Source organism: Ceratotherium simum, chromosome 2 (genome assembly GCF_057802395.1).
Source record: "Ceratotherium simum simum isolate JZ-2026a chromosome 2, ASM5780239v1, whole genome shotgun sequence".
Taxonomy (NCBI): domain Eukaryota; kingdom Metazoa; phylum Chordata; class Mammalia; order Perissodactyla; family Rhinocerotidae; genus Ceratotherium; species Ceratotherium simum.
The window spans coordinates 98,036,901-98,063,020 of NC_141901.1; the positions used below are offsets into that span (position 1 = coordinate 98,036,901).

General features: G+C 36.6%; 1 protein-coding gene across 7 annotated transcripts in view; it reads left to right on the forward strand.

The window, feature by feature from the left end:
- The window catches only part of DOCK7 (dedicator of cytokinesis 7), a 190,378-nt gene that overhangs the window by 114,684 nt on the left and 49,574 nt on the right, over positions 1-26,120 (forward strand). For 5 of the 7 annotated variants that reach the window (XM_087417095.1, XM_087417065.1, XM_087417088.1 and 2 more), the window contains exons 23-31: positions 5,035-5,127; positions 6,329-6,418; positions 7,369-7,464; positions 9,380-9,520; positions 9,617-9,730; positions 11,974-12,144; positions 14,138-14,277; positions 21,757-21,926; positions 22,951-23,105. In XM_087417095.1, coding sequence (XP_087273221.1) covers positions 5,035-5,127; positions 6,329-6,418; positions 7,369-7,464; positions 9,380-9,520; positions 9,617-9,730; positions 11,974-12,144; positions 14,138-14,277; positions 21,757-21,926; positions 22,951-23,105 — 1,170 coding nt within the window. The remainder of the gene's footprint in view (positions 1-5,034; positions 5,128-6,328; positions 6,419-7,368; positions 7,465-9,379; positions 9,521-9,616; positions 9,731-11,973; positions 12,145-14,137; positions 14,278-21,756; positions 21,927-22,950; positions 23,106-26,120) is intronic. The other 2 variants (XM_087417080.1, XM_087417085.1) reach the window with 1 other exon arrangement.

Here is a 26,120-nt window from a genome sequence, read left to right on the forward strand (position 1 = left end):
AAATGACTGCCTGTGCCGTGTCAGCACCTGTGTGGCTTAACATGGCTTGAGAAATACCGCGATTCCATTTACTTTCCCATTCCCAGAAAAAGGTTTCATGCCTTTTTTTGTTACCTCAAACCTCCTAACACCTCCCCACCAAGCCTCCTTCTCACTTTATCTCCTAGTTCATTGGGAAAATTGAAGCCATCAGAGGAAAACTTCCGTAGACTTTTACTATCACATCTACCTAACTACTACCATCTACTGCCTCCTACTTAGTACTCTACTATAGATGAACTATCCGTTTCCCTAAATTTATTCCCTCCATTTGTGTATGATCTCCTATCCCCTCTCACCTGCTCAAGATCCTCAATCTAGCAGTTCTTTCATTTCTCTCCTACATCATCAATTTCTCCCTGTCTACTAAATCATCCCATCCACATATAGGCATGCTGTTATTTCTCTCATTTAAAAAAATCTCTTCTCTAGTATTTCTGCTGCTATCTTCTTCGCCATTTCTCTGCTACCTTTTGTAGTAGAATTCCTTAAAAGAGTTTTCTGTACTTGCCATCTCCAATTCTTTTGCTCCCATTCTCTTTACCCTGCTTCAATCGGATATTCTTCCCATGTTCCACCCCAACTGCCCTTGTTAATGGCACCAGCGCTCTTCCTGTTGCTGCATCCAACGGTTAATTCTCAACACTCAGCTTACTTTACCTTACAGCAGATTTTGACACAATTAAATTCTCCTTCCTCCTTGGTTTGTTTTATTTACTTTGCTTCCAGGGCACTACCCTCTCTTGCTTTTCCTCTTTGCTGATTACACCTTTTCATTCTCCTTTGTAGATTCTATTTCTGATCTCTTAATCTGGAAGTGCCCCAGGCCTCTATCCTTATTTCTCTCCTCTCCTCTTTCCTCTCTTTCTCCCCTCTCCTCCCCTCCCCGCCTCACCTCTCCCCTGCTCACCTCTCCCCTGCTCCCCTCTTCCTTCCCCTCCCCTCCCTTTTCTCTCCACTCACTCACTTGATGATCTTATCAAGTCTCAGTCTTTTAAATACCATCATATGCTAATGACTCCCAAAATTATATTTGCAGTACACGTCTCTCTTTGGAATTCTAAACTCAGCTGCCTTTTCTAAATCCTTTTGTTCATATTTGGATACATGTTAAAGATAGGACCACTTCTCCCCACTTCTACTACTGCCATTTGGACTGAGCTGCCTTTATCTCTTCCTGAATTAATGTAATAGCCTTAAAGACGGTTTCCCTGCTTCTAGTCTACACTCTGTTCACAACATAGCAACCAGAATGCTGCTTTAAAAGTTTAAGTCACAAAAAACAAACAAGAGTTAAGTTAGATTATGTCATTTCTCTGAGCAAGATCCTCCTATGACTAACTCCTTCACCTCCTTCAAGTCTTTCCTTGGAGGAGCATCTTCTCAATGAGGTCTACTCTGGCTACCTTGATTAAAGGTATAACCAGTGCCTGTTTCTCCTCAGCCTTGTCCTGAGACTTCTAATCCCCTTATGCTGTTTCTTCATCTCATAACATTTACTACCTTTTAATGTAGCATATAATTTAGTTACTTATTATGTTCATTTTTTAGTGTTTGTCTCCCTTTATCAGAATATAACCTCTTTGAGGGCAGGGATTTGTTTACAGATGTGTCCAAAGCACCCATAATTTCTAGCATATTGAAGGTCCTCAGTGGATATTTACCCAGTGAATGAGTGTTAGTTAGTAAGCATTGAGTATCCATAGCAAGAATAAACTACTTTTTAAAAAATTGAACTATGTTTTTGTTTATCCTCTTGCTATCAGGATTAATTATATATTTAAAGCTCTGAAGAGATTTGCCTTTATGAAAATTTTGGTTAGACTTCATTCCCTAATATAGAATGCAGAATTCCTAAAATTCAAGAATACTTATCTCAACAGGCTTTTGTTACTCTAATGGCTGTAAAACCATATTTGAGAGACTGTCTTCATAATTATTTTGCCAAAACTAATCTATTCTTTTCCCAGCAATATTCTTTTAACATTCAATTATATAAATAGATAGTTATATCAGGTTTGAATTTTATTGCTTTTAATCAAATGCCAGTGCAATTTTACATTGACATATAGTTTCTTTGTAATGTATCATCTCCTCTTTTTTCATTTATTTTTCAAACACTGAGAGCTAACTTTGTGCTAAGGACATGTAGATATAAAGCAAATTTTTGTATTATAACATGAGTGTTAATGTCAAATCAAATATCAGATGGGCCTTGCTCAAGGAAGGAGCCTATCTGTATCTAAGGGACAAAATAATAATATTGCAGAGATTTGGCAAAAACAAAAACAAAACTTTCATGCATGTGTGCACACATTTGATTAATCTGTTCTATGTTAGTTGGAGATCAATAAACACAGTTATTACATTAGTAAATATCAGTGATGGATTTGCTTAACTAAGGGCTGTTTGTTACAGTTCTTAGCTTTATAACACTTGAATTATGGAAATTATTTGCTTTATAAAATAATTTGTCACAGGTTTTCTTTCAATAGTTAGCTTTGACTTGATATAATTATAACTATTCAGAGCCTCAATATTGTGGATATGTAATTAATGGCACAAAGAGATTTATTATTTATTCTCACATTACTGAGTAGCATGTGCCTTAGTTTTAAAAGAAAGCATTAAGCAAGGAGTTAAAAAGTGAATTTAAGAGTAAAGCAGGGCCGGCCCTGTAGCTTAGCGGTTAAGTGCGTGCTCTCTGATGCTGGCGGCCCGGGTTCGGATCCCGGGCGCACACCGGCGCACCGCTTCTCCGGCCACGCTGAGGCTGCATCCCACATACGGCAACTAGAAGGCTGTGCAACTATGACATGCAACTATCTATTGGGGCTTTGGGGGGAAAATAAATAAATAAATCTAAAAAAAAAAAAAAAAAAAAAAAAAAAGAGTAAAGCAAAGTTATTGTTAATCTTTTTGTGAAAATATCGTAGAGAGAAGAGTACAACAGTAATTTTGCAGACATCAGATGCTTGTGTTATTTTTGTAACATAAGTAGTTATTGTAAAAATTGAAAATGGCAGGAAGAACTTTATACTTATACAGTGGAGATGTAATTTGGAAGACTGGTGAAAAATTTTGTTCTAACTTATCTGAAAAACATTGTGTGCTGATTTGCTTTGATTTGAAATAATATAATGGGTTTCTGAGAAGGCAGGTATTTAATTTTAAACAAATGAACTGATTACGTAATTTTACTAGTATTTGAATATTGTCTAATTTACTTTGCAAGGAAGCATTTAAAAAAACATGGGTGGAAAGTTTTTGTTAAAACTATTTTTTGCGAGTTTACTATATTTGAGGCATTGTACCTAGTAGTAGTTTACTTCCATTATTTAATTTAATCTTTACAATATGAGGGAGACACTATCATTATTTCTATTTTATAGCTAAGAAACAGAAAGAGAGATTAGGTAGCTTACCTTAGATTTTACAGTTAGTAAGCAGTAGAACCTGGACTTGAACTTTAACTCTCGTCTTATACATTCAGTGTCAAAAATGAGGGGAAATGGGTGATTATTGTTTCGTCATTTTACCCTCTCTGTATTTTTGGAAAAAACAGAGAAAAAAGAAGGGGAAATAGTCTCCCTAGAACCTAAGCCTTTGAGAGTTAGCAGTTTGTCTTCCCTTCCTTCCCCTCTTCCCTTCCCCTCTTCCCTTTCCCTTTGCCCTTCCCTTTTCCTTTTCTCCCTTTTCCCATCTCCCTTTTTCTCCTCTCCTTTCCTTCCCACCCCCCACCATACTATTGATGCATAGGCCTCATTCCCCCAGATTCTTCTGTAATTGTTTAGAGGTGGGACCCTGCACCTTTGTGGTGGTGGTGGTTCACCTTCCCAGGTGATACTACAGTCTACACAGAGTTGGTTACTGTTGTTACTACTACTCTTTTCTTTTCCCAGTCCTTCTTTGGTGCTTTCTGGTTTGGGTCCACACTTGTGCCCTAATATTTTTAGTCCATTTGTCTTGGGTTGTCTTTGTTGTTCTTACTCTAGCCATCCTCTAAAAATCCCTGGTAACTTGCTCCAGTTCTGTTAGCAGATTCCCAGGCCACAGCCCAGATTGCAGAATCAGGATTTCTGAGGGTCAGGCCCAGAACCTGAGTTCTATAAAGCTTCCCAGCTCACTGTAATGATCAGTCAGGTTTAAGAAATTGAAGTAAAGCCCTAGTTCCCTTTACCTGGGATCGTAATACCTCTTTCAGAGAAAGGCCATAGTTCACTTCTGGTCATGCACATTAGTAGCGTATTAAATTAACTTCAAATTAATGATAGTGATGATGAAGATATAATTCCTGTAGACAGCCCCAGCATAATGTTTTTCCTTATAATATTTATATAAAATAGTAGCCCATTGTGTTTAATTATAGCAAGCGCAGTAAAACTGAGCACAACCTCAAATCCACAGATCATTTTTAGGAAGGAGCAAATATTAGCCATCTTTTTTTTTGTCTTTCTTAATTTTTTACTGAATTTCTCCTATTGGTCCCTGAAAGAAAAGACAGAGGAGGCAAGGTCAAATAGAATTATGGAGTATCACTGCACAGAAGTTTTCAGCCCATGACAGATGGAATGAAATTAAAGTCTTTTAGACAAGAACAGAATGTTTTTCTTCTTCCATTTTGTCTTTTAAATCCCAGTTAGATTCAGAGGAAATTATCTGTTGCTAACTCATACTATCTTTAAAAACAGTTTGTGGGGGATGGTGCTGTGGGAACTTTAGTTGTTGGGACTATAAGGTGATCCCCTTACATAAGGAGAAATTCCCTTTAAATGCTATACTTAATGCTCCTTGTGATTTTTAAAGAATTATATTATGTAATAAGATAGTTTTGGTGAACTAATACTTTATAGGTGCTTAAAAATTTTGATTGCTTTAACAGTACTAATTAAAAATATGTTTGCATTGGAAAGTCTGGATTTCTGTAAGAGTAATTTATAGCATGCCACATGTAATATTTCTTTCCTTTCCAACTGCTTTCTATTATATGCTTAGGGTTTAGATCGCTCCAATTCCTGGGTTAACACTGGTGGTCCAAAAGCTGCCCCATGGGGATCCAACCCCAGTCCAAGTGCAGAGTCAACACAGGTGGTGTTTATATTAGAGGTTTCTTTATTGGCTGCTGATGTTTCCCTTTAGAACATTACTTTTTAGTATATACTATGATTTCAGTGGCTTGCTTTTTAATCATTAAAAAGTGTGTATTTTTGTTTATAGCACATTTTCCAACTACTGTGCATGAATACCACCAATTTCACCAGCAATGCTCTCCTTTCCTATTTCCTGTCTCCTCCTCCTTCCCTCCTTATACACCCTGTCGATGTTTCAGTGCCTGCTGCTCATGCAATTGATGGCTTTGATAACAGTTTCTACTTGAGGGGTAGCACATCTTCAGTAGGAAGTTAAAAATTTTTTATGTGGAAAAAACGTGACAGTTTTCCATTTGCTTTTGATTTAAAGTATAGCCATTGTATCATTTTCATTGAGCATTTACTATCTTGTCATTTTTTTCAAAATCACTGACTAGAAATATTGGTAATAAGCTAAAATTAAATGTGAGCAGTATATGATCCTCATGCTGTAAGATTAAATACCAGAGGCAAAAATCCGTTTTAATTTCTACTGTGTTGCAAAGTATGAAATTTGTTATAACTTAGTTGAACTAGATTTTGCTTACTTAAGTCTAGTTGCTTGATAGCTAATATTGCATGGTACCTCAAAACATACTTCTCATCTGTGTATTGGCTTTGGAGGAAAATGCTCTTGTTCTTGAAGAAAAAGCTTAATTCAGTGTTTAATATTATAACTGATTTATATTTGGTGTAGTATATGGCAAACATGAATAGTAATTTTTGATAATAGTAAAAAGTGAAAGAGACCATTCTAAACTTTTAATTTTCTTTATTGAATATAAAATTCTTGATTTCTTTCGTCGGTATGAGATCAGTGAGAAGTATGTTTTTACGTTTCACATTTTCTTACTAGATGTGTGCATGTGTACAAATCACACAGATAAAAGTTTCATTCTTTGCAGCACTCTGAATTTATATAATCATTAAACTACTCATCTTTTTAAACACTAAAAATATATAGAAGCTATTTTGATACTTCTAATGCCTTGTCATTAAAGCTGCTTAAAATGGTGAAAATGAGGCAAGCAATAAAATAGATGGTTGTTGAAACCACAATAAAACTCTATTTAAAAAGTTGTGTGTAATCCTTGCGCTGCAGAAGTCATTCACAGCAGACTTTAATGTTATTTCATCATTCATTCGTCTTCACCCCATAGGCTATGGATCGAAGTTGTAATCGTATGTCTTCGCACACAGAGACTTCAAGTTTCTTACAAACATTAACGGGACGCTTACCAACTAAAAAGGTAGATTCATATGAAGACAGTCTATATAGGGGGAAAACAATTCCAATAGTTAAATAGATGTAAGATTTCTTTACATAACCAGTATGAGATGCTACAATAATTGCATTGTGTTTGAAAATACATTTCAGCAAGCACCGCTTGTTTGATGCCTTTTGGCGCATACCTCTCCAGTGTAGGATCTTTTACGTTATTATAATGTTTATATCTTTGGGATTAACTGTTTTTAGAGTTTAGTGAATTCAAATTTGATCATCAAAATTTAGTACCAAAAAATGTATCAACTTTTAATTCTGTTTCTGTAACTGCTTCTGTTTTGTTTTAAATCTCCAGGGAAAGGAAGATGAGTTAGAAAAATTATCACTCTTAGTAAGATATGTTGATTTGCTTCCCTTATGCACAGTTTTGTTAGTCCTTTTTCATATTAATATACACTACTTTGCAAATGCTTTGTATGCATATCCATTATAAGGCAGGAAATTTCTGCTATTTTTATAAAAAGACTTTTAAATACCTGAAAACTTGAAAATTAATGGCTTATATCAAAGTTTAAATTTTTAAAGGTATTTCCTAAATTGTACCAGCAAAGTTCATGAATGTATTTGCCAATGTTGAAATATGTATTTAAGGCACAAACAAGGTTTTATTTGTAACTGTGAGTTTTTGGTCTTGTTTCTGTTTGCAAGTACAATTTAGGAGGCTATTTCTCACCTCCTTTTAAAATTACATTTTACTGCAAGATAACATGTAATTTTTTCAGCTGTTCAACATGCCACTGTCTTATGTGTATAAACAGCCGTTTCGTTAATGGGTGTCCTCACTGCATCATTGAATGGTTCACATGCCTTATTTTGCTTATTCTCATTATTCTTCATTTGTAGCTGCATTATTATTTGGTTTGTGTTATTAGCAGATATGACTTTGATAATAACTTTGGATTTACTTCCGGATAGCTTTTTCACGAGGAGCTGGCTCTGCAGTGGGTGGTTTGCAGTGGCAGCGTTCGGGAATCAGCTTTGCAACAAGCCTGGTTCTTTTTTGAGTTAATGGTGAGCAAATTAAACACATTCTTCAATATTGTTTTCTTTAGTGAACAATTTTGTGTTAGCTCATTATTTTATCCTAGAAATCTTTTTTTATTTCCCATCTTATGGTTTTACATGTACCTCCAAGACAAAATTACATATGTTACATCTCTAAATAAACACTGTGGACGCTCTGCACAATTTTGGTGGAATTATAAAGCTCACTGTAACTATTTTTTAGGGATGGTTGCAGAAGCTAGCTACTTTTTAAAGGAAACCTGTGGGGGCTGGCCTGGTGGCACAAGGCCGTGCTGCAGCAGCCCGGGGTTTGCCGGTTTGGATCCTGGGCGCCTGCTGACAACCGCTTGTTAAGCCATGCTGTGGCGGCGTCCCATATAAAGTGGAGGAAGTTAGGCACGGATGTTAGCCCAGGGCCAGTCTTCCTCAGCCAAAAAGAGGAGGATTGGCATTGGATGTTAGCTCAGGGCTGGTCCTCCTCACAAAAAAAAAAAAAATAAAGGAGACCTGTGATACAACCTTCCTTGGTCTGAACATGCTAGTGTGTAATGGTAATACTATAGATTTCATACCAAAAATAGATAAAAAGAGCTTTATAGATACCCACTGCTTTTCTGGTTAGAAAGCTCTTAGGTAAATGCTAGTTACTGCCAATAAAAAAACATTTTTTGCTTAACTCAATAAATGATACTAAAAATGAATCAATTAATATTTTAATAAATATTTATATACACACATAAACACATATATATACAAAAGCAATAAACATTTATCAAGTGTGTACAGTGTGGTAGCACTGCCATATGGGCTAGGTGTTACCAAGGCACAGAGAGGTTAAATAACTTGTCTAAGTATACACAACTTGTAGATGGCAAAACTGTGAATCTCACTTGGGCATTCTGGTACTAAGGACCTTCCTCTTCAGCCTCTAGAAATCTGAAATCATTGAAACTTTTTCTTCCAAAAAATAAGTCTGTAAAAAAATAAATAAGAAACGAAGGAAAACAAATCAAAAAAAGAAAGGAAGAAAAGAAACAAAGGGAGCTTCCAGAGTATGTCATAGGGTCATTCTCAGCATTAGATGTTACCTGTGTTGGGGATAAGAAGACATTTCTTCTAGAGATTTACTAATCTACAAATAAATAAAAAAGTCAGGGACCATATGTAAGTGATAGACAACTTATTTTTTTCCCTAGAGAATAAACACCAAATTTGTAATTCATGTGCTTTTAATATAAGATCAAATTTTAGTTTTGACTTATTTTTTCATAGTCTTAGATGTATGTTCAGATTTCTTAGATATAAAATAGTCAAAAGGCTGCATTTTAAGACTTGGCTCTGCTATTTACTAACTGTAGAACCTTGGCTTCAATTTCCCTGAATTTAAAATTACTACATTGTTGTGATAAGAATCTATATCCAAAAGCATTTTGTAAACTTTATGTTAATTTTTACCTAATATTTTATTATTAATATTTAGTCATCAGTATTTAATATACACCTACCGTATGTCACTATATGCCAGATGCTGAAGACGTTACGGTGAAGTCAAGGTTCCTGACGTCTCAAAGCTTACAGTTTGGGGGATATGGAATGGCAAAATTGTTGAGTCTTGGAAAGAATTTAAAACTATTTTAAAGGGTGAAATTTTTTTCTATTGATATACACAATTTTTTTCCTATTGATAGCCAGGATAATTTTATGAAAGTGATGCAGTGATTGGGTTGTATTATGTTTGATATTTCTTTGGAACATATAAAATGTTGCAGGAGTTTTTTCAAAATATTTGAGGAGCTAAAAGTATTTCAGTCATCTGTTAAATCACATGGTATATTGAAAAAATAGCCCTAATGTTTAGAGTTGCTGTAACTGTTAATTACATCTATAAGAAATTAAACTAATGGCTCATTTATTTTTTCAGGTAAAGAGCATGGTGCACCATTTATACTTTAATGATAAACTTGATGCACCAAGGAAAAGTCGTTTTCCAGAACGTTTCATGGATGACATTGCTGCTCTTGTCAGCACAATTGCTAGTGATATAGTTTCACGATTTCAGAAGGTAATGATAACTTATTTTTTTAATTAAATCTGTCTTTCAAGCTCACATTAAACTATCATACTTTTATTTGTTTTTGCTTTTTGTTCTGTTTCCCAGGACACAGAAATGGTTGAGAGACTTAACACAAGCCTTGCATTCTTTCTCAATGATCTGTTGTCTGTTATGGATAGAGGGTTTGTCTTTAGCCTTATAAAGACCTGCTATAAACAGGTAATGCCTAATTAGTAATAATTAGTAATCAAATGATTTAAATATTGTGTTTGCTCTTTTTAGGGCTACAGCTAAGAGAACTTCAAGAACACATTCATATACTGTTGTTTAAAAAAAAAAGCGGCATATTTTTATTAGTGAGGCAAAAATAAATTTCATTTATTTTATCAGGACACAGGACTATGGGCAAGCTGATATCAGTGCAGCTGACTTTTCCCTCGGGTTGTGCTGATCCACTCATGACTCTCTAATTCCCATCCTCGAGTGCACTGTTAGGTTAGCAGTCTCATGTAAAGCAGCCCCACGATGCCAGACAAGAGTAATGTTTATAGTGAAGGAACAGCTAACTGAACGTTTTGTGTCCTGAGTGATGTTTAAAGCAACTGCGTTTTGCTGTATATTCTTCTAACACCCCTGGACATCGCAGAGTTTAGGATGATGGACAGACGTTTACCCAAGTCCCGCATGTCATTCATTGTCTTGCTTTTACTAAACTAGAAGCATTCTGGAACTTTTCCACAAACAGCTGATTTTGTTTTAAAATTTTTATCAATTGATTAATGAAACCTGCCTTTTGGAAAACGTTAGTTATTGGCCCTGATAGGCCAGTTGGGTAGAGAGCTATATAATCATTCTAGAATTACCTTTTAAAAGAGCTTTGAAAATATACATATCTCTGCGTCCCCTCCAGCATTATCGAGGAGTTTGCATCCTGGGGGGAGGGGTAGGGAGTGTGGGACACGGTGCTTGTGAAGCACTTTCCATCTGGTCTGTAGATTAGTTTTGGGGCATTATTGGTTAAGAATGCTATTTGGCAGTCTAATATTTAGAATTTTGAAGATCTGTACTATTGGATGCCTTTATTGATGTTTCTTTTAATAGTCAGAAAGTTAAAACTACACATGGACACTGACGCACTTGCAAATATTTGCAACAGTATGTATTATTTTCACTTTGTCCCCAAAATTTTGTGTACTGTTGCTTCCAAAACCTGTCCTGTCTTTATTCTTCTAGCATTAACCTCCTACATTTGCCAAACATTTAGCTGGACTCCAGAGATGCTAAAGCTGTTACATCAGTTTATACATGTCTGCTTAAGTAGCTCATGGCTTAGCTGGGAAAATAGGCGAATAGTTATAAATACAGGTTAACACAAGATGCTGTAAAAAGAATGGGTAATTTCTTTTATGAGGTCATTTTGGTATACTTTTCCTTCATAAAGTGCATCTTTGAGAAGTGAAAGTATTAATGGTATATTGGAACTACAGATGGTCCCTGACACGATTTTTCAACTTGACGATGGTGTGAAAGCAATACGCATTCAGTAGAAATTGCTCTTCGAATTTTGAATTTTGATCTTTTCCCCGGGCTGACGGTATGTGGTATGATACTTTTGTGATGCTGGGCAGTGGCAGCAAGCCGCAGCTGCCAGTCAGCCATGCGATCCTGAGGGTAAACAACCAGTATGCTTAGAACCATTCTGTACTCATACAACCATTCTGTTTTTCACTTTCAGTACAGTATTCAATCAATTACATGAGATATTCAGAGATATTCAATACTTTATTATAAAATAAGCTCTGTGTTAAATGATTTTGCCCAACTGCGGTCTAATGTAAGTGTTCTGAGCACATTTAAAGTAGGCTAGGCTGGCCGGCTCCGTGGCTTGGCGGTTAAGTGCGTGCGCTCTGATGCTGGCGGCCCGGGTTCGGATCCTGGGCGCGCCCCGAGGCACCACTTCTCCGTCCAACGTGAGGCCGAGTCCCGCGTACAGCAACTAGAGGGATGTGAACCTATGACATACGGCTGTCTACTGGGGCTTTGGGGGGAAAAACTGAATAAAATAAAATCTTTAAAAAGGGTGAAAAAAAAAAAAAAAAAAAAAGTAGGCTAGGCTAAGCTAGGATGTTCAGTAGGTTAGGTGTATTGAATGTGTTTTTGACTTAGGATATTTTCAACTTATGACAGGTTTATCAGGATGTAACCCCATCATAAGTCAAGGAAGATCTGTATAAGAATGTGGCTTTTCACCTAGTCAGTGGATTTATACAGTAAATCTTGTAGTTCCAACTTTTTAATTTTAGCAGTAACTTTGGAAAAAGCTGATACTATTATTTAAACCACAAAACCCGAAACTGCCCACTGAGTACTGTTCTTTAATTCTTTAATCCGTCATTCTGGTAGTGTTGTTAGAGAAATGATATATTCAGTTGGTGTTCTCTTGTTTCTGCAATGCTTACAAGGTGTCTTCAAAGCTTTATTCATTACCAAATCCAAGTGTCCTGGTGTCATTGAGGCTGGATTTTCTGCGAATCATCTGTAGCCATGAGCACTATGTTACATTAAACTTACCCTGCAGCTTGCTTACTCCACCTGCATCACCGTCACCTTCTGTTTCTTCTGCAACATCTCAGGTATGCAAAGTGTAGGAAAAAATATTCTTGAAGTCCACATTTGTGAAAAAGCATTCTAGACACTGGAAAAAATTAAAAGTGACACTATTCAATAATAACTGTGTGATAGGCTCTGTATTAAGTGCTTTATATTATAAGTATTAATCATTTAATCCTAAGACCAACTCTAGGAGGTAAGGTCTATTACTATCTCCATTTTCCAGATGAAAAAACTGAAACACGGAAAGGTTAGTAACTTACCCAAGGTCACACAGTAAAACTGTCAGAAGCTAGGCTTTGAACCAGGGCACATGTTGGTTTTAGTCTGGAGCACAAGTTGTTAACCATTGTACTTCTCTTACAGGTTTACGCACATATGAGTGAATTCACCTACATAAACTCTCTTATTAAGATGCTTTCACAAATTGGGGTTTTTTGAAGCAGACACAGACTGAGTTTGGGGTGCAAGGTGTTTATTAGGGATCAGTACCTGTGAAAGGAAGGGGTCATAATTTAGCATAATTTAGCTGTGAAGCATAATTTAGCAGAGGAAGAAGTCAAACTGCAATGCAGGCCTGATGAAGCCTGCGTTCCTCTCTTGTACCCAGAAAACCCAAAAGAAACTACATGGATGTTTATAGTTTTTCACTAGGCGGCACTTGACAGCTAGTAGTTTCTCTAAAGGTGAAAAAGGGTTATTATAGCAATTATTATGTGTCCTGTCATACAGATTGAGATTAAGGAATTTTGTGGTTTTAGTGTCAGAGAAGCCTGGGTTTCCCTCCTAGTGAAACATTCTTTCTGTTATGTAATTCCTGAGGCAAATAAGCTACTTCTTAAGGTTTTAATGTCTAAGGCCAAAGTTGATTGTAACTCTTCTTAATTTTATTTTTGAGATATTTAATTCCTGGATGTAATTCCCTAGGCTAGATCAATCTCAGATGCTTAATAAAAGAAAATTTTAAACTTCACTTAGAAAGATTGGAAACCATGAGAGAACACTCACAACTTTTCGTTTTATCTTTGCAAAAAATCTTGCAGATCAGCCTTTCTCCACATACTCTTACCTGGCTAACACACACTTCTTCCTGTAATGGATGAGGCGAGTCTTTTGCTTTCATCCCACATCCTCTGCCAAAGATGTGGGTACACAGTCAAGGACAAATTAATCATAGGTACAGTTCCTAAAACCTTTAATGAAACACATTTGTTTACACTTAACTCCCTGCTGAACATCTCATTCAGCCAAGAAATTTATAGAATTTCTTCCACTATCTTGTTCCCCCTTTCTCATCTAACTACATAATTTTCACGTTCTATTAGATGACAGAGACATCACTCTTTTGGGGGGGCCAAGAAGAATTTTATATACTTATTAGGAAGATGATTTCTCCGTAGAGAAATCTGAAATTTATTGTTCTTCTAAGAAACCTCATGTGAGTGACCTTGAATATGGATCAGAAGAGGATGAAGTTAAGGACACTCTTGTCTTGAACTATATCTTGGGGGATACAATTTTGCAATGTTAAAAAACTTCTTTAAAAACTCAGTGAGTGGACCATAAAATGATAGTAGTTTTCTAGAGATAGTATTTTCTCTGAAATACAATTTTACTAGTAGTTTGGAATTTCTCGGGAAATCATTAACCTTGACTCAATATTTCTCTTGTACTCAGCAGTGAGTGCATAACATATCATTTGGATTTAGTTGCTTTCCCTTTGGAGTATGATATTAAGTGGCTAAAAGCATAGAGGAAAAAAACAGATGGAAAAGTTTCAATATGAGAAAAAAGAAATTAAAAATAATTGAAAGTGTATTTCATCATGGTTTCCTATACCAAAAGTAAGAGCGGTTACTTTCTCCAGTGTTAATAATAGTATGTAAAATAAACTACCCTGGGCAAAGTTCATCTCACTTTCAGATACTGCTCACATTCCGTTTGTTGTAAGGCTCTGTTTATAGGGTGTTTTGTTACACAGCTGTTATAGTTTTGTTCTACCTCAATCCCAAACAGAGTTCTGGATTTTCCACAAATGTACAAGACCAGAAGATTGCAAATATGTTTGAATTGTCTGTGCCTTTCCGCCAACAACATTATTTGGCAGGACTTGTGTTAACAGAGCTGGCTGTCATTTTAGACCCTGATGCTGAAGGGTGAGTAGACCAGTTTTTGCCTTGTAGAATATCAGTTTGATTAGGACAATGGGACGGAAGTATACCACTTAGACTTCCTCAGAATCAAAAGAATTCCACCTCTTCTTCTATTTCCCTACTCATTAAATTCCATACCCATATTATTTCTGTATTTCATCAATTTTAAGAAAGATATTTTTTCGTATTTTGTCATCTCTGAATTTGAGGCTTGTCTTAGGATCAATGATATGTCATGGTTTATTTCATGACATTTTTTTCTTTCTTTCTTTCTTTTTTGTGAGGAGGATTAGCCCTGAGCTAACATCCGTTGCCAATCTTCCTCTTTTTGCTGAGGAGGATTGGCCCTGGGCTGACATCTGTGCCCATCTTCCTCTACTTTATATGGGACGCTGCCACAGCATGGCTCGACAAGCGGTGTGTCGGTCCGTGCCCGGGATCCAAACCTGCAAACCCTGGGCTGCCAAAGCAGAGCACGAAAACTTAACCGCTACGCCACCGGGCCAGCCCCTTCTTTCTTAATAGTACATAAAATGTTTGTGCATTTTAAATTTTTTTTTTTTTTAATTTTATTTATTTATTTTTTCCCCCAAAGCCCCAGTAGATAGTTGTATGTCATAGCTGCACATCCTTCTAGTTGCTGTATGTGGGACGCGGCCTCAGCAGGGCTGGAGAAGCGGTGCGCCGGTGCGCGCCTGGGATCCGAACCCGGGCCGCCAGCAGCGGAGTGTGCCCACTTAACCGCTAAGCCACGGGGCCGGCCCTGTTTGTGCATTTTAGTAGATAGACCCAGATTTGTTGATACACATTAGGCACATTTCAATTGAGGAAAATAGGCTAGTTTTCTGTTTGATTCCTTGTGAAGAAAATGTATCATTTGCCATCATACTATGTATCATTTTATTTCAAAATTTGCCCTATAAGCAAATATCCTTAGGTTTTAAAACCTTCTAAAATTGTGTACACTTTTAGAGGATTTTTGGAAATTGATATAGTAAGTAGAGAACGGTGTATTGTCTGATGGTTGAATTTATAAAAATAGCCTGATTTGTTGTGGTCTAGCATCCGTATGGGGCACTTCTTTTTTTAAAAAAAAAATCTGACCATAACTCACTTGGGTAATAATTGCTTTTTAAAAAAATTTTTCTCATAATAAGATCATCAGGAGTTTATAATGCAGCTTAACCTTGCGTAGGAGTTCCAGAGAACAAAAGGAGATACCTTTGAGCAGGTTTTACAAGGGTCCTCTGATGTATTTGTTGAATGAATGAAAGAGGAGGTTTGTAAAGTTCTTAGCAATAGTCAGGGACATAGTTGATTCTTAATAAATTGTGAAAGGCTAAATCTGCAAATGAAGGGCGTGTGTTTTTTCATAATGGCAACTTCCCACATTAGGAATATAGCTTAAAGAAGTAGTTTTTCACATTGTGTTCTTCAGAACTATAGGTTATGAAGAGGTGCTTAATGGGTTTCCATATAGGATGGGGTGGAGGATGCAGATATTGGAATATGGAGAGGACAGACTAAGTGGATGAAACTCTGGGCCTCCCATCCCTGCTTGCCACCATATTTTGCCATTTGACAAATGAATGTGGTGTCATTTGGAGGAAACACAGGGATCCATTGTTTGGGGGGAAAAAAAACACTCTGAAAACAACTTCTAAACATACTAGCTTTGTTTAATATCTGATATATCTCAATCATTTGAATCTGTATTTCCAATATTTTTACTCGGTACATATATCAGCATGTTTTTGGTTACAAGAAACAGAAAACCTTTCTTCAGGTTGGCTTTATTAAAGGAAGTAAATTTATTATTTCATAATTGGAAGGAAGATAGGGTGTTTAGCACAGTACAGTCAGCAGCTGATTGATGTCTTAGGTTCTGGTTCTTCACATCTCTGCCTCTGCCGGAAGCATCAGCCTTGTCCTAAGGCTAGCATCTCTTGTCACTGCAAGGTGGTTGCCACTGGCAATTCAGGTTAAATTCATCCTTGTTCATGTCCAACAGGAGAGAGAGGGGAAGTTCTCTTCCCAACCATGCATTGTAAATCTTTCCTTTGGACTGTTTGGCTCAGTTGCCTATCCTGTGCTATTGCAGTCACCAGAGCAATGCCAGATTGCTGGATGGATTAGATCCATTCCACTCAGATGTGGTACTTGCACTGGTGTCAGTTCATGGGTTGTTTGTTACGGAGCACAAGATCAGGAGCTGTGCCAATTGTAACTCACCTATGTCACTAAATACACTGCCTGGGTCATACAACCTTTTTTTTGTAGACCTTCTCAATTAAGGAAGCAATGAGTTGATTAACATTTTATCTGTTCTCAGACTGGTGACAAAACAGTTTGCTAACTGGCTGCTTTAAGTGGCAGGGCCAGTCTAATTAGCATCTACTCCTGAAACTGAGGATGGAGTCAGCTTCCCCTGAGTCCTAGGGGGAGGAATGTATACTTGAAAAAATGTGAGTTCTATTAAGAAGGAAGACAGAGGAGGTAGGTATTGTGTAGGTGTTCAGCAGTGTCTGATATGGAGAATAGAGAGTTCTAGCGGTCAACTATTTCTTCAATTTTTTTTTTCATGTTGAGGGTCAATTCTATTAAAATAGGTTTGCTCTGTTTCTGTAGAACAATATAGGATGTATGAAAGAATTCTTTTCTGCTATTTTACCTCTTCAAGCTAGCATGTGTTGGTCTTTGACACTTGGAAAGATTTTCTGTAAAGTCCGGAAAGCAATAATGATTGTCTTCACTACCCCTCTTTCTTTGTCTATTCAGTTAAACAAGATGTGGGAAGAGCTTTAAACCTAGTACACAGGATTATAACCTTAGTTTTTAGTGCTGCTTATTTCTTCCTTTTCTCACTCTTTCCTGCAGCCCATTAGTAAATTCCTCAGATACTACCTCCAAGATACATCCCAAATTCAGCCACTCCTCCCCATCCTCACAGCTGCTCCCCTAACCATGCTTCCACTCTTGCCTCCCTAAATCCTTTTTCTACACAGCAGAGTGAATGATCTTTTAGAAATGAGAATCAGATTATGTCACTTCCTTGCTTAAAATCGTCAATGTGAGTGTATGCCTTTACAATAGCACTTAAAATAAAATGCAGACTTTCAATAATAGTCCTCAAAGCCCTATATATCTGGCTCTTGTCCACTCCTGCCACTCTGCCCTCCTCCTCACACACTAAAATCTAGCCATCCTGGCCTTTTTCTGTTTCTCTGTGTGCCAAACTCCTTACCACCATAGAGCCTTTGCACTTGAATTTTTCTCTGCCTGAAGCAATACTCAAATTGCCCTAAGATCTTCACAGAGACATTTCCTCCTAATGGTTCTCCAGGTCTCCACTTAGTCAGCATCTTCTCAGTGAGGCTTTCATTGACCACCCAATCTAAATTAGCTTAGTTGCCCCTGCCACAATCATTAACCATATGACCCTGTTTTATTTTCTGTAGGACGCTTACCTGAAATTTGCTTGTTTGTTTCTTATCTGTCTCCTTCCGTTAGAATGTGAGCTCTCGAGAGCAGGCACCTTGCCTTCTTGTTCACTGCCGTATTCCCAGGGCCTTAGGATTGTATCTGGTACAAAGTGGACACTTGATAAATATGTTAATTCAATGAATGAATGATTGACTGTGAGAGGCTCATATCTCATCTCCAAATTTTACATTCTTTAGAGGTGTATAGATAAAATACAGCATATGTTGTCTTAGATAGCTGTTGAGAGGAATGCTTTTCTTTTTACTGTATCTGCTTGCTAAATAATCAAGAATAATTCCTTGAGTAGCAATAATATGTTCTTAATTGACCAAAGATTTGCTCTCAAGAAACTTTCATTATAGTTAGTAAGCTAAGACTATGAAACAATATACTGTGATTAAATGCTAATTTTGTAGTATAGATATAGTTCTGTAGAAGACTAACACCTTTATATAACGTTTGTAACATTGAATTATTACGGTCATAATGATGTTTCAGTCAACAAGACTGCATATTCGACAGTGGTCCCGTAAGATTGGTACCACACAGCCTAGGTATGTAGGAGGCTGTGTCATCTAGGCTTATGTAAGTACACTCTATGATGTTCGCACAATGACAAAATGGCCCAACAACGCCTTTCTCAGAATGTGTCCCTGTAGTTACGTGACACATGACTGTATTTTTGTGTCTGTGTTTCTCTTTTACTAGAGTGAGCTCCTTAAGAACAGGGACAATGTCTTATCTCCAACATCTGGAATAGGATATTGCAGGTCCTGCATAAGTATGTATTTAAAGCTGAATGTGATTGAGTAATATAGACACGAAAAGGCTTCATGAAGATGAGTGGATAGAGTTTAGTAGGTTGAAGTCTGGGCTGGTAGCTACTGGGAGATAAGGAATACATACCCAGGTGTGGGAATCATGACTGGTGATACATGAAGTCAAAAGGGAGAACACAAAAAGTAAATGACCAGATCTGAGACTTGGGAAAAATGAGAGAGAGGATGAGGAAGGATGGGAACTATTTGGAGCAAGTATTGAGAAGAGAAAGTATAAGATGACAGTGTCAAGTAGAGAGCTGGAGAATGAAATCTCAGATATGTTAGTTAGATGGGTTCTTTTTTTTTAAATTTAAGTATAATTGACATACAATATCCTATTAGTTTCAGGTGCACATTATAGTGATTTGATATTTATATATATTATGAAATGATCACCATGATTAGTCTAGTTACCATCTGTCACTATAGAGATTTATTACAATTTTATTGACTACATTCCCTATGCCATGCATTACATCCCCATGACTTATTTATTTTATAACTGGAAGTGTGTACCTCTCAATCCCCTTTACCTATTTTGCCTGTTCCCCAACCCCTGCCTCCTCTGGTAGCCACCAGTGTGTTCTCTGTATCTGTGAGTCTGTTTCTGTTTTGTTTTGCTTATTCATTTGTTTTGTTTTTCAGGTTCCATGTATAGGTGAGATCACACAGTACTTGTCTTTCTCTGTCTGACTTATTTCACTTAGCATAATGCCCTCTAGGTCCATCCATGTTGTTGCAAATGGCAAGATTTCATTCTTCTTTATAGCTGAGTAGTATTCCATTGTATATATACACCACATCTCTTTATCTGTTCATCTATTGATGAACACTTAGGTTGCTTCCATATCTTGGCTATTGTAAATAATGCTGCAATGAACATAGGGGTGTGTATATCTCTTCCAGTTCGTATTTTCATTTTCTTCAGGTGTATAACCAGAAGTGAGATTGCTGGATTATATGGTAATGCCATTTTGAATTTTCTGAGGAACCTCCATACTGTTTCCCATAGTGGCTGCACCGTTTACGTTCCCACCAACAGTGTACAAGGGTTCCCTTTCTCTACATCCTCACCAACACTTGTTATTTCTTGTCTTTTTGTTACTAGTGCTTCTGACAGGTGTGAGATGGGATATGGTTCTTGACAATGTTTAAAAATATACTTTCTCGGGCCGGCCCTGTGGCTTGGTGGTTAAGAGCGCGCGCTGCGATGCTGGTGGCCCGGGTTCGGATCCCGGGTGCGCATCGGGGCACCACTTCTCCGTTCATCCTGAGGCCGAGTCCCGCATACAGCAACTAGAAGGATGTGCAGCTACGACATGCAACTATCCACTGGGGCTTTGGGGGGAAAAAATAAAATAAATAAAATCTTTAAAAAAAAAAAAATAAAAAAAAAATAAAAATATACTTTCTGAATAAAAAACCTGGAAGAGAGAAGAAAGAATCTCCAGCTAGATTTCATATGGAGCTTATAAAATGGCAGATAAGATCAAGGGCTCTGGAGAAAGACTACCTGGTCTCAAATCCCAGCTCTTAAATCTGCTATGTGATCTTCAAAGAGACAAAGGCAAATATTTACTGGGAAAGGCAATGCTAAGGCACTGTGCTAAAAGCATGTTGTATAAATTCTGTAACTTAATTCTCACAACCACCTTATAAGGTAGGTTTCTACCCTGATATCATAGACAGGGAAACAGAGGTTAAGTATCTTCGAAAAATCATTTAGCTGCTAAATGATGAAGCTAGTGCAGTATGGTGTTGTAAGCATTTAGAAACTTAGTTTCAAAGAAAAGGAGTAGATATTAAGTAAATAGAAACACTTCATATAGACTGTACATTCAGGAAGTGTATTACTGGAGAAATAGTATAATAGTTTATTACTAATAGAAATGTGATATAAGCTAGAGGAAACTAGTTTCAAGTGAACATGTATTTTCAAGATAGGAAAGGCTTGTTTGAAGAAGAGGAGTTAGTGGGGGGACATTGAAGCTATTGAAGAAAGATGGGGTTCGTTGAACATGTGGGGAAATTACATTCTGAGAAAAGATACAACTTTTTCTGAGACAAAAAGAAAGATTATTTGGTAGCTATAAAGATGGTAGCTATAAAGAGATGTGTTAAAAGATCTGACCAGAGCAATTTCAGAATGGCTTTTCTTTCCTAGAAGAAAGAAATTGGAGATAAGTTCTTTTTTTTTTGGTGAGGAAGATCGGCCCTGAGCTAACATCTGCCAATCCTCCTCCTCTTTTTGCTGAGGACGAGTGGCCCTGGGCTAACATCCATGCCCATCTTCCTCCTTTATATGGGACGCCGCCACAGCATGGCTTGACAAGTGGTGCGTCGGTGTGCACCCGGGATCCGAACCGGCAAACGCCGGGCCGCCGCAGTGGAGTGCGCACACTTAACCGCTTGCGCCACCAGGAGATAAGGTCTTTTACTGAGATTGATGGTGAGAGGCTTAGGGAGAGAAAAGGAGATCTGAAAGTGCTGCTAGGTGCAGTGTTCGGGGCCAGTTGACGTTGGATGAATTTTTAATTAGAGTGGTTTGCATAAAGTACCTTCACTCTAAGAAGAGAGGCCAAAAAAAGTGTAAGGATGTGAGTTACCCATACTAGTGCAGTAGACCTGTTGAAACTTGGGGGGTTGGGAGTCTAGAAAAGTTGTGAGGGCCCAAATGAGGTATATGAGCAAGGAATTTCAGCTTAAATAGAGATGCCAAAGGCAACCCCAGCCTACGGACTACATAATCCATTAGGTAGAGGATTTTCCTTTTAGAAAAAGGAAATAAAAGTTAATTTGGGGTACATATGAAGAGACCTCATTTGGTGAAATAAAATTTACAGCTACTTAAAATTTTTTTTTGCTTTAAAATATAACTATAACTAGTCTTAAGTTATTTACTATTAAAATTTACTAATAAGAAGTTAGTGTAAAAAAATATTAGATTTACTCCTAAGTGAATTTGTGTGGGATTTCCTTTTCCCTCGATTCTTATTTTATACAGAGAGACATTCATTAATTTTAAAATGAGAAGTGTTTTATAGGAATACTTGCAAGTGTGTGGCAAAGTTAAGAAGCTGAACAAAATGGATTCAGTACCAGGAGTTACTGTTTGCTTTAAAGACATTAACTAACGTCTGTGACCTTACTGCTGCTGCTTCTTCCTCTTTTTAAATAGACTGTTTGGATTGCATAAGAAAGTCATCAATATGGTGCACAATTTACTATCCAGCCATGACTCAGACCCACGGTTCTCTGACCCCCAGATAAAGGCTCGGGTGGCCATGTTGTATCTCCCTCTGATTGGCGTTATCATGGAGACTGTTCCTCAGCTGTATGATTTTACAGGTACTTAGTATATTTCAGACAACTTGTAAAGATGAATCTCAGTGTTTAAAAGTGTTAGAAAATATTTCAAGGATAAAGATCTTATTTTAGGAAAAGAAATATCAGGAAATGTGCATTGACATAAGTAAACTAAATACTTAACTATTTCACTGGAAAACTTTTGACTATGTAAGTGAATTCACTGCAAGTTTCCTATAAGTAGTTCTTATGATGAATTTTAAGTTAATGATTTTATAACATTTCTATACCTATCTTTTAGGAACTAGGTTTTTTTGTGTGAGTATGTACTGTGCATCTGAAAAAAAATACAAGAAAACTTGACAGATGTGTATAACCTTTAGTCTCTATTTTATTCATATATATATAATTGAAATTAATATTCACCTGAATATTAAGAATTATGTTTATTGCCAACACTGGGTTAGTAAGTTGAAGTTATGTTGCTTTTTAAAAACTAGAACTCACAAAGTTTTATTGCTCTTGCTTTCCATATTTAGAATTTACTTAAATTCCTTCATTTGCCCTAATGAAAACCGTGTAGCTTGCATTTAAATTAGTAATTAACTTTATAACAGTACTTAACTGTTATAATATAACAGTACTTCCAGTTCAATAAAAACAAAAACATTTACTTAGTACCTAATATGAATTAAGAACTTTGACAGTTGCTGATGATGCAAAGATGACCCAACTCCTTACCTTTGCAGGACTGATAGTTGAGCAGTTTTCCCAGTATTTTGATCACTAAAGTGGGTTTCCACCTGAAAACATAAATGTTTATATTATCACATCTTCTTTCACTAGCAAGTTAAAATTCTCTACAAAACTATAAATTATTACTGTAGGAATGAGTTAATGTTTAAAATATTGTTTAAAATAAATCTAATGATAAATATTACATGTTAACAGGTTTGTCTTTTAAAGAGTAGTGGAGACTAGGAAAGGAAATTGCATGTGCAATAACGATTAATTAAGCTAGACAGAAGTTTTGTTATTTATTTATTTTTGGATTATTTTTTTCCAGAAACTCACAATCAAAGAGGAAGACCAATTTGTATCGCCACTGATGATTATGAAAGTGAGAGTGGAAACATGATCAGCCAGACAGTTGCCATGGCAATTGCAGGAACATCGGTTCCTCAGCTAACGAGGCCCGGCAGTTTCCTCCTCACATCAACGGTAAAAACAACACTCCTGTAAAGTTTTTCCTGGAAAGACAGACGTATACAAGGATATACCCTTAAATAACTGGGATGATTGTACTAGCTGATGCAAAAGTACTCTTTTTATTTATTTTTATGGAAACGTTAATGTTCTGAAACTATTGCCTATCTCGTACTAAGTTGTTTTAAGACTTATTAATTACCTTTAAAGCTCTGTACTCTGTCATTCAGAATTCTGAAAATTATCTTATTATATATAGCACATTTTTTAATCCATTTTATTCTTTATCAACCCTAATAAATATCATCAGTCGTTTATCAAATGAGAATATATTTTTTAATCTGTGAAGATTTATACTTTTTCATGTTTAAAAAAATTGATATTTACTCTGCCCCGGTATTATTTCCCCACTTAAAGAGGGAAGGATGTGGGGGTAGGAGGAAGCAAACTGCCCATAGAGCAAGATCAAGTTCTAACAGTTTTAAATTACTCTTTCAGAAAAATGCAGTAATATTTATAGAAGCTGTCCTATGTGACAATATTTTATTGAGATATAATTTACATATCAAAAGATTCACCCACTTTAAGTGTACAATTTCATAGTTTTTAGTATATTTACCAGGTTGTGCAGCCATGACCACAATCTAATTTTAGAACATTTCCGTTACCCCAAAAAGAACCCTTAGACCCGTTAGCAGTCCCTCCTGATTACTCTCCAGTCCCAGGCAGCAACTAATCAACTTTCTGTCTTTATCGATTTGCCTGTTCTAGACATTTCATTTAATTGGAATTATACACTATGTGATCTTTTGTATCTGGCTTCTTTTCACTAAGCATAATGTTTTTGAGGTTTATCCATGTTGTAACATTTATCAGTACTTTTTTTTTTTATTGCCAAACAATATTCCATTATATTGATATACCAGTTTTTGTTTATCCATTTGTTAGTTGATGAACCTTTGGATCATTTCCACTTTTCGGCTGTTAGGACTAATGCCACTATGAACATTTGTGTACAGGTCTTTGTGTGCACATTTGTTTTTGTTTCTCTTAGATACCTAGGAGTGGTTTTGCTGGGTCAGGTAGTATCTCTGTGTTTAACATTTGAGAAACTTCTAAACTTTTTTTCAAACTGGCTATACCATTTTACATTTACTAGCAATATAAAGATTCCTGTTTCTCAGTATTCTCACCAACACTTTTTATTATCTGTCTCTTTTATTATAGCTATCTCTGTGGGTGTGACGTGGTATCTCATGGTTTTGATTTGCATTTCCTCAATGTCTACTGATGTTGAACATCTTTTTATTTGCTTATTGGCACATTTTTTGTATATCTCTTTAAAGAAAAATCCAAATTCTTTGCCATTTTAAAATTGTGTAATTCATCTTCTTGTTATTGAGTTGAAAGAATTCTTTATATATTCTGGATACAAATCCCTTTTCAGATATGTGATTTGCACATATTTTCTTCCATTCTGTGGATTATCTTTTCACTTTCTTTTTTTTTTTTTTCGATGAGGAAGATTGGCCTTGAGCTAACACCTGTTGCCAATCTTTCTCTTTGTGCTTAAGGAAGAGTGGCCTTGAGCTAACATCTGTGCCCATCTTCCTCCATTTTGTATGTAGCATGGCTTGATGAGTGGTATAAGTCCACATCCGGGATCCGAACCCCGAGAACTCAGGCCGCCCAAGCGGAGCACTCCAAACTTAACCACTATGCCACCAGGCCAGCCCCATCTTTTCACTTTTTTTGGGGGGGGGGTGAGGAAGATTGGTTAATCTAACATCTGTTGCCAATCTTCCTCCTTTTGCTGAGGAAGATTGGCCCTGGGCTATCACCGTGCCCATCCTCCTCTATTTTATATGTGGGATGCTGCCACAGCATGGCTTGATGAGCAGTGCGTAGGTCCACGCCCGGGATCTGAACCTGTGAACCCCGTGCCGCCGAAGTGGAGCGTGCAGACTTAACCACTACACCACCAGGCTAGCCCCCGTCGTTTCACTTTCTTGATGGTGTCACTTGAAATGCACAAGTTTTAAATTTTGATGAATTCTAATTTATCAATTTTTTCTTTTATCCCTGGTAGTTTTGGTGATATTATACATACAAAAGAATATATAACGTACATGTACAATTAAAGTATAATAATAGAAGAAATAGCAGTATTCACACCACCCAGCTTCAGAAAGAGAACATTGCAAATACCTTGGAAGTTCCCCTTCTGCCCTTCTCAGTTCCATCCCTACCTCCCCTCAAAATGACCACTGTTCTCAATTTTATTGACCTTGCTTTTCGTTTTGTTAAACTTTTCTTTTGTGAAATATACTACGCGTGAAAAAGTACTTAGTACGTAAATGTACAAGTTTACAACCTATTAAAAAATAAACACTTTTGTAACCACCACTCAGGACAAAAAAACAGAACATTGGCTGTCTTTCAGAAATCCTTTCCATGCTTTTCCCCACCATAGCTATCCACCAAGCCACCTACTATCCTGATTAATGAAGTAATTGCTTAATTTTGTTTCTAGTTTTACCATCTCAGTTTGCATCCCTAAATACTATAGTTTAGTTTTAAATTATGTCTTTAATATTCATCCATGTTATACAATGTAGCTATAAATCACTGATTTTCATTTCTGTATGATATTTCATTTTCTGATTATAGATCAATTTATTTACCCATTCTATTGATAGATGCATAAAATTTTCTTGGCATACAATGTTCTAAATATTTTCTATGATCTTTTTAATGTCTGTAATATCTGTAGTAGGTTTAAACTCTTTCATTTTTGTGACTGGCTCTTTGTACCTTTTCTTAATCAGTCCCATCAGAAATTTGAATATATCTTTAGTCTTTATAAATCAACTTGGGGACACTGTTGATCCTTACTTTTGAATGTTTATCTTTGTTTACTGTCTTCTACTTTCTTTGGGTTTATATTGATTCTCTTTTTCTAACTTCTTGAAATGGAGGCTTAATTCACTAATTTTTGTCCTTTCTTCTTCGATGCGTATTTTAAGCCTG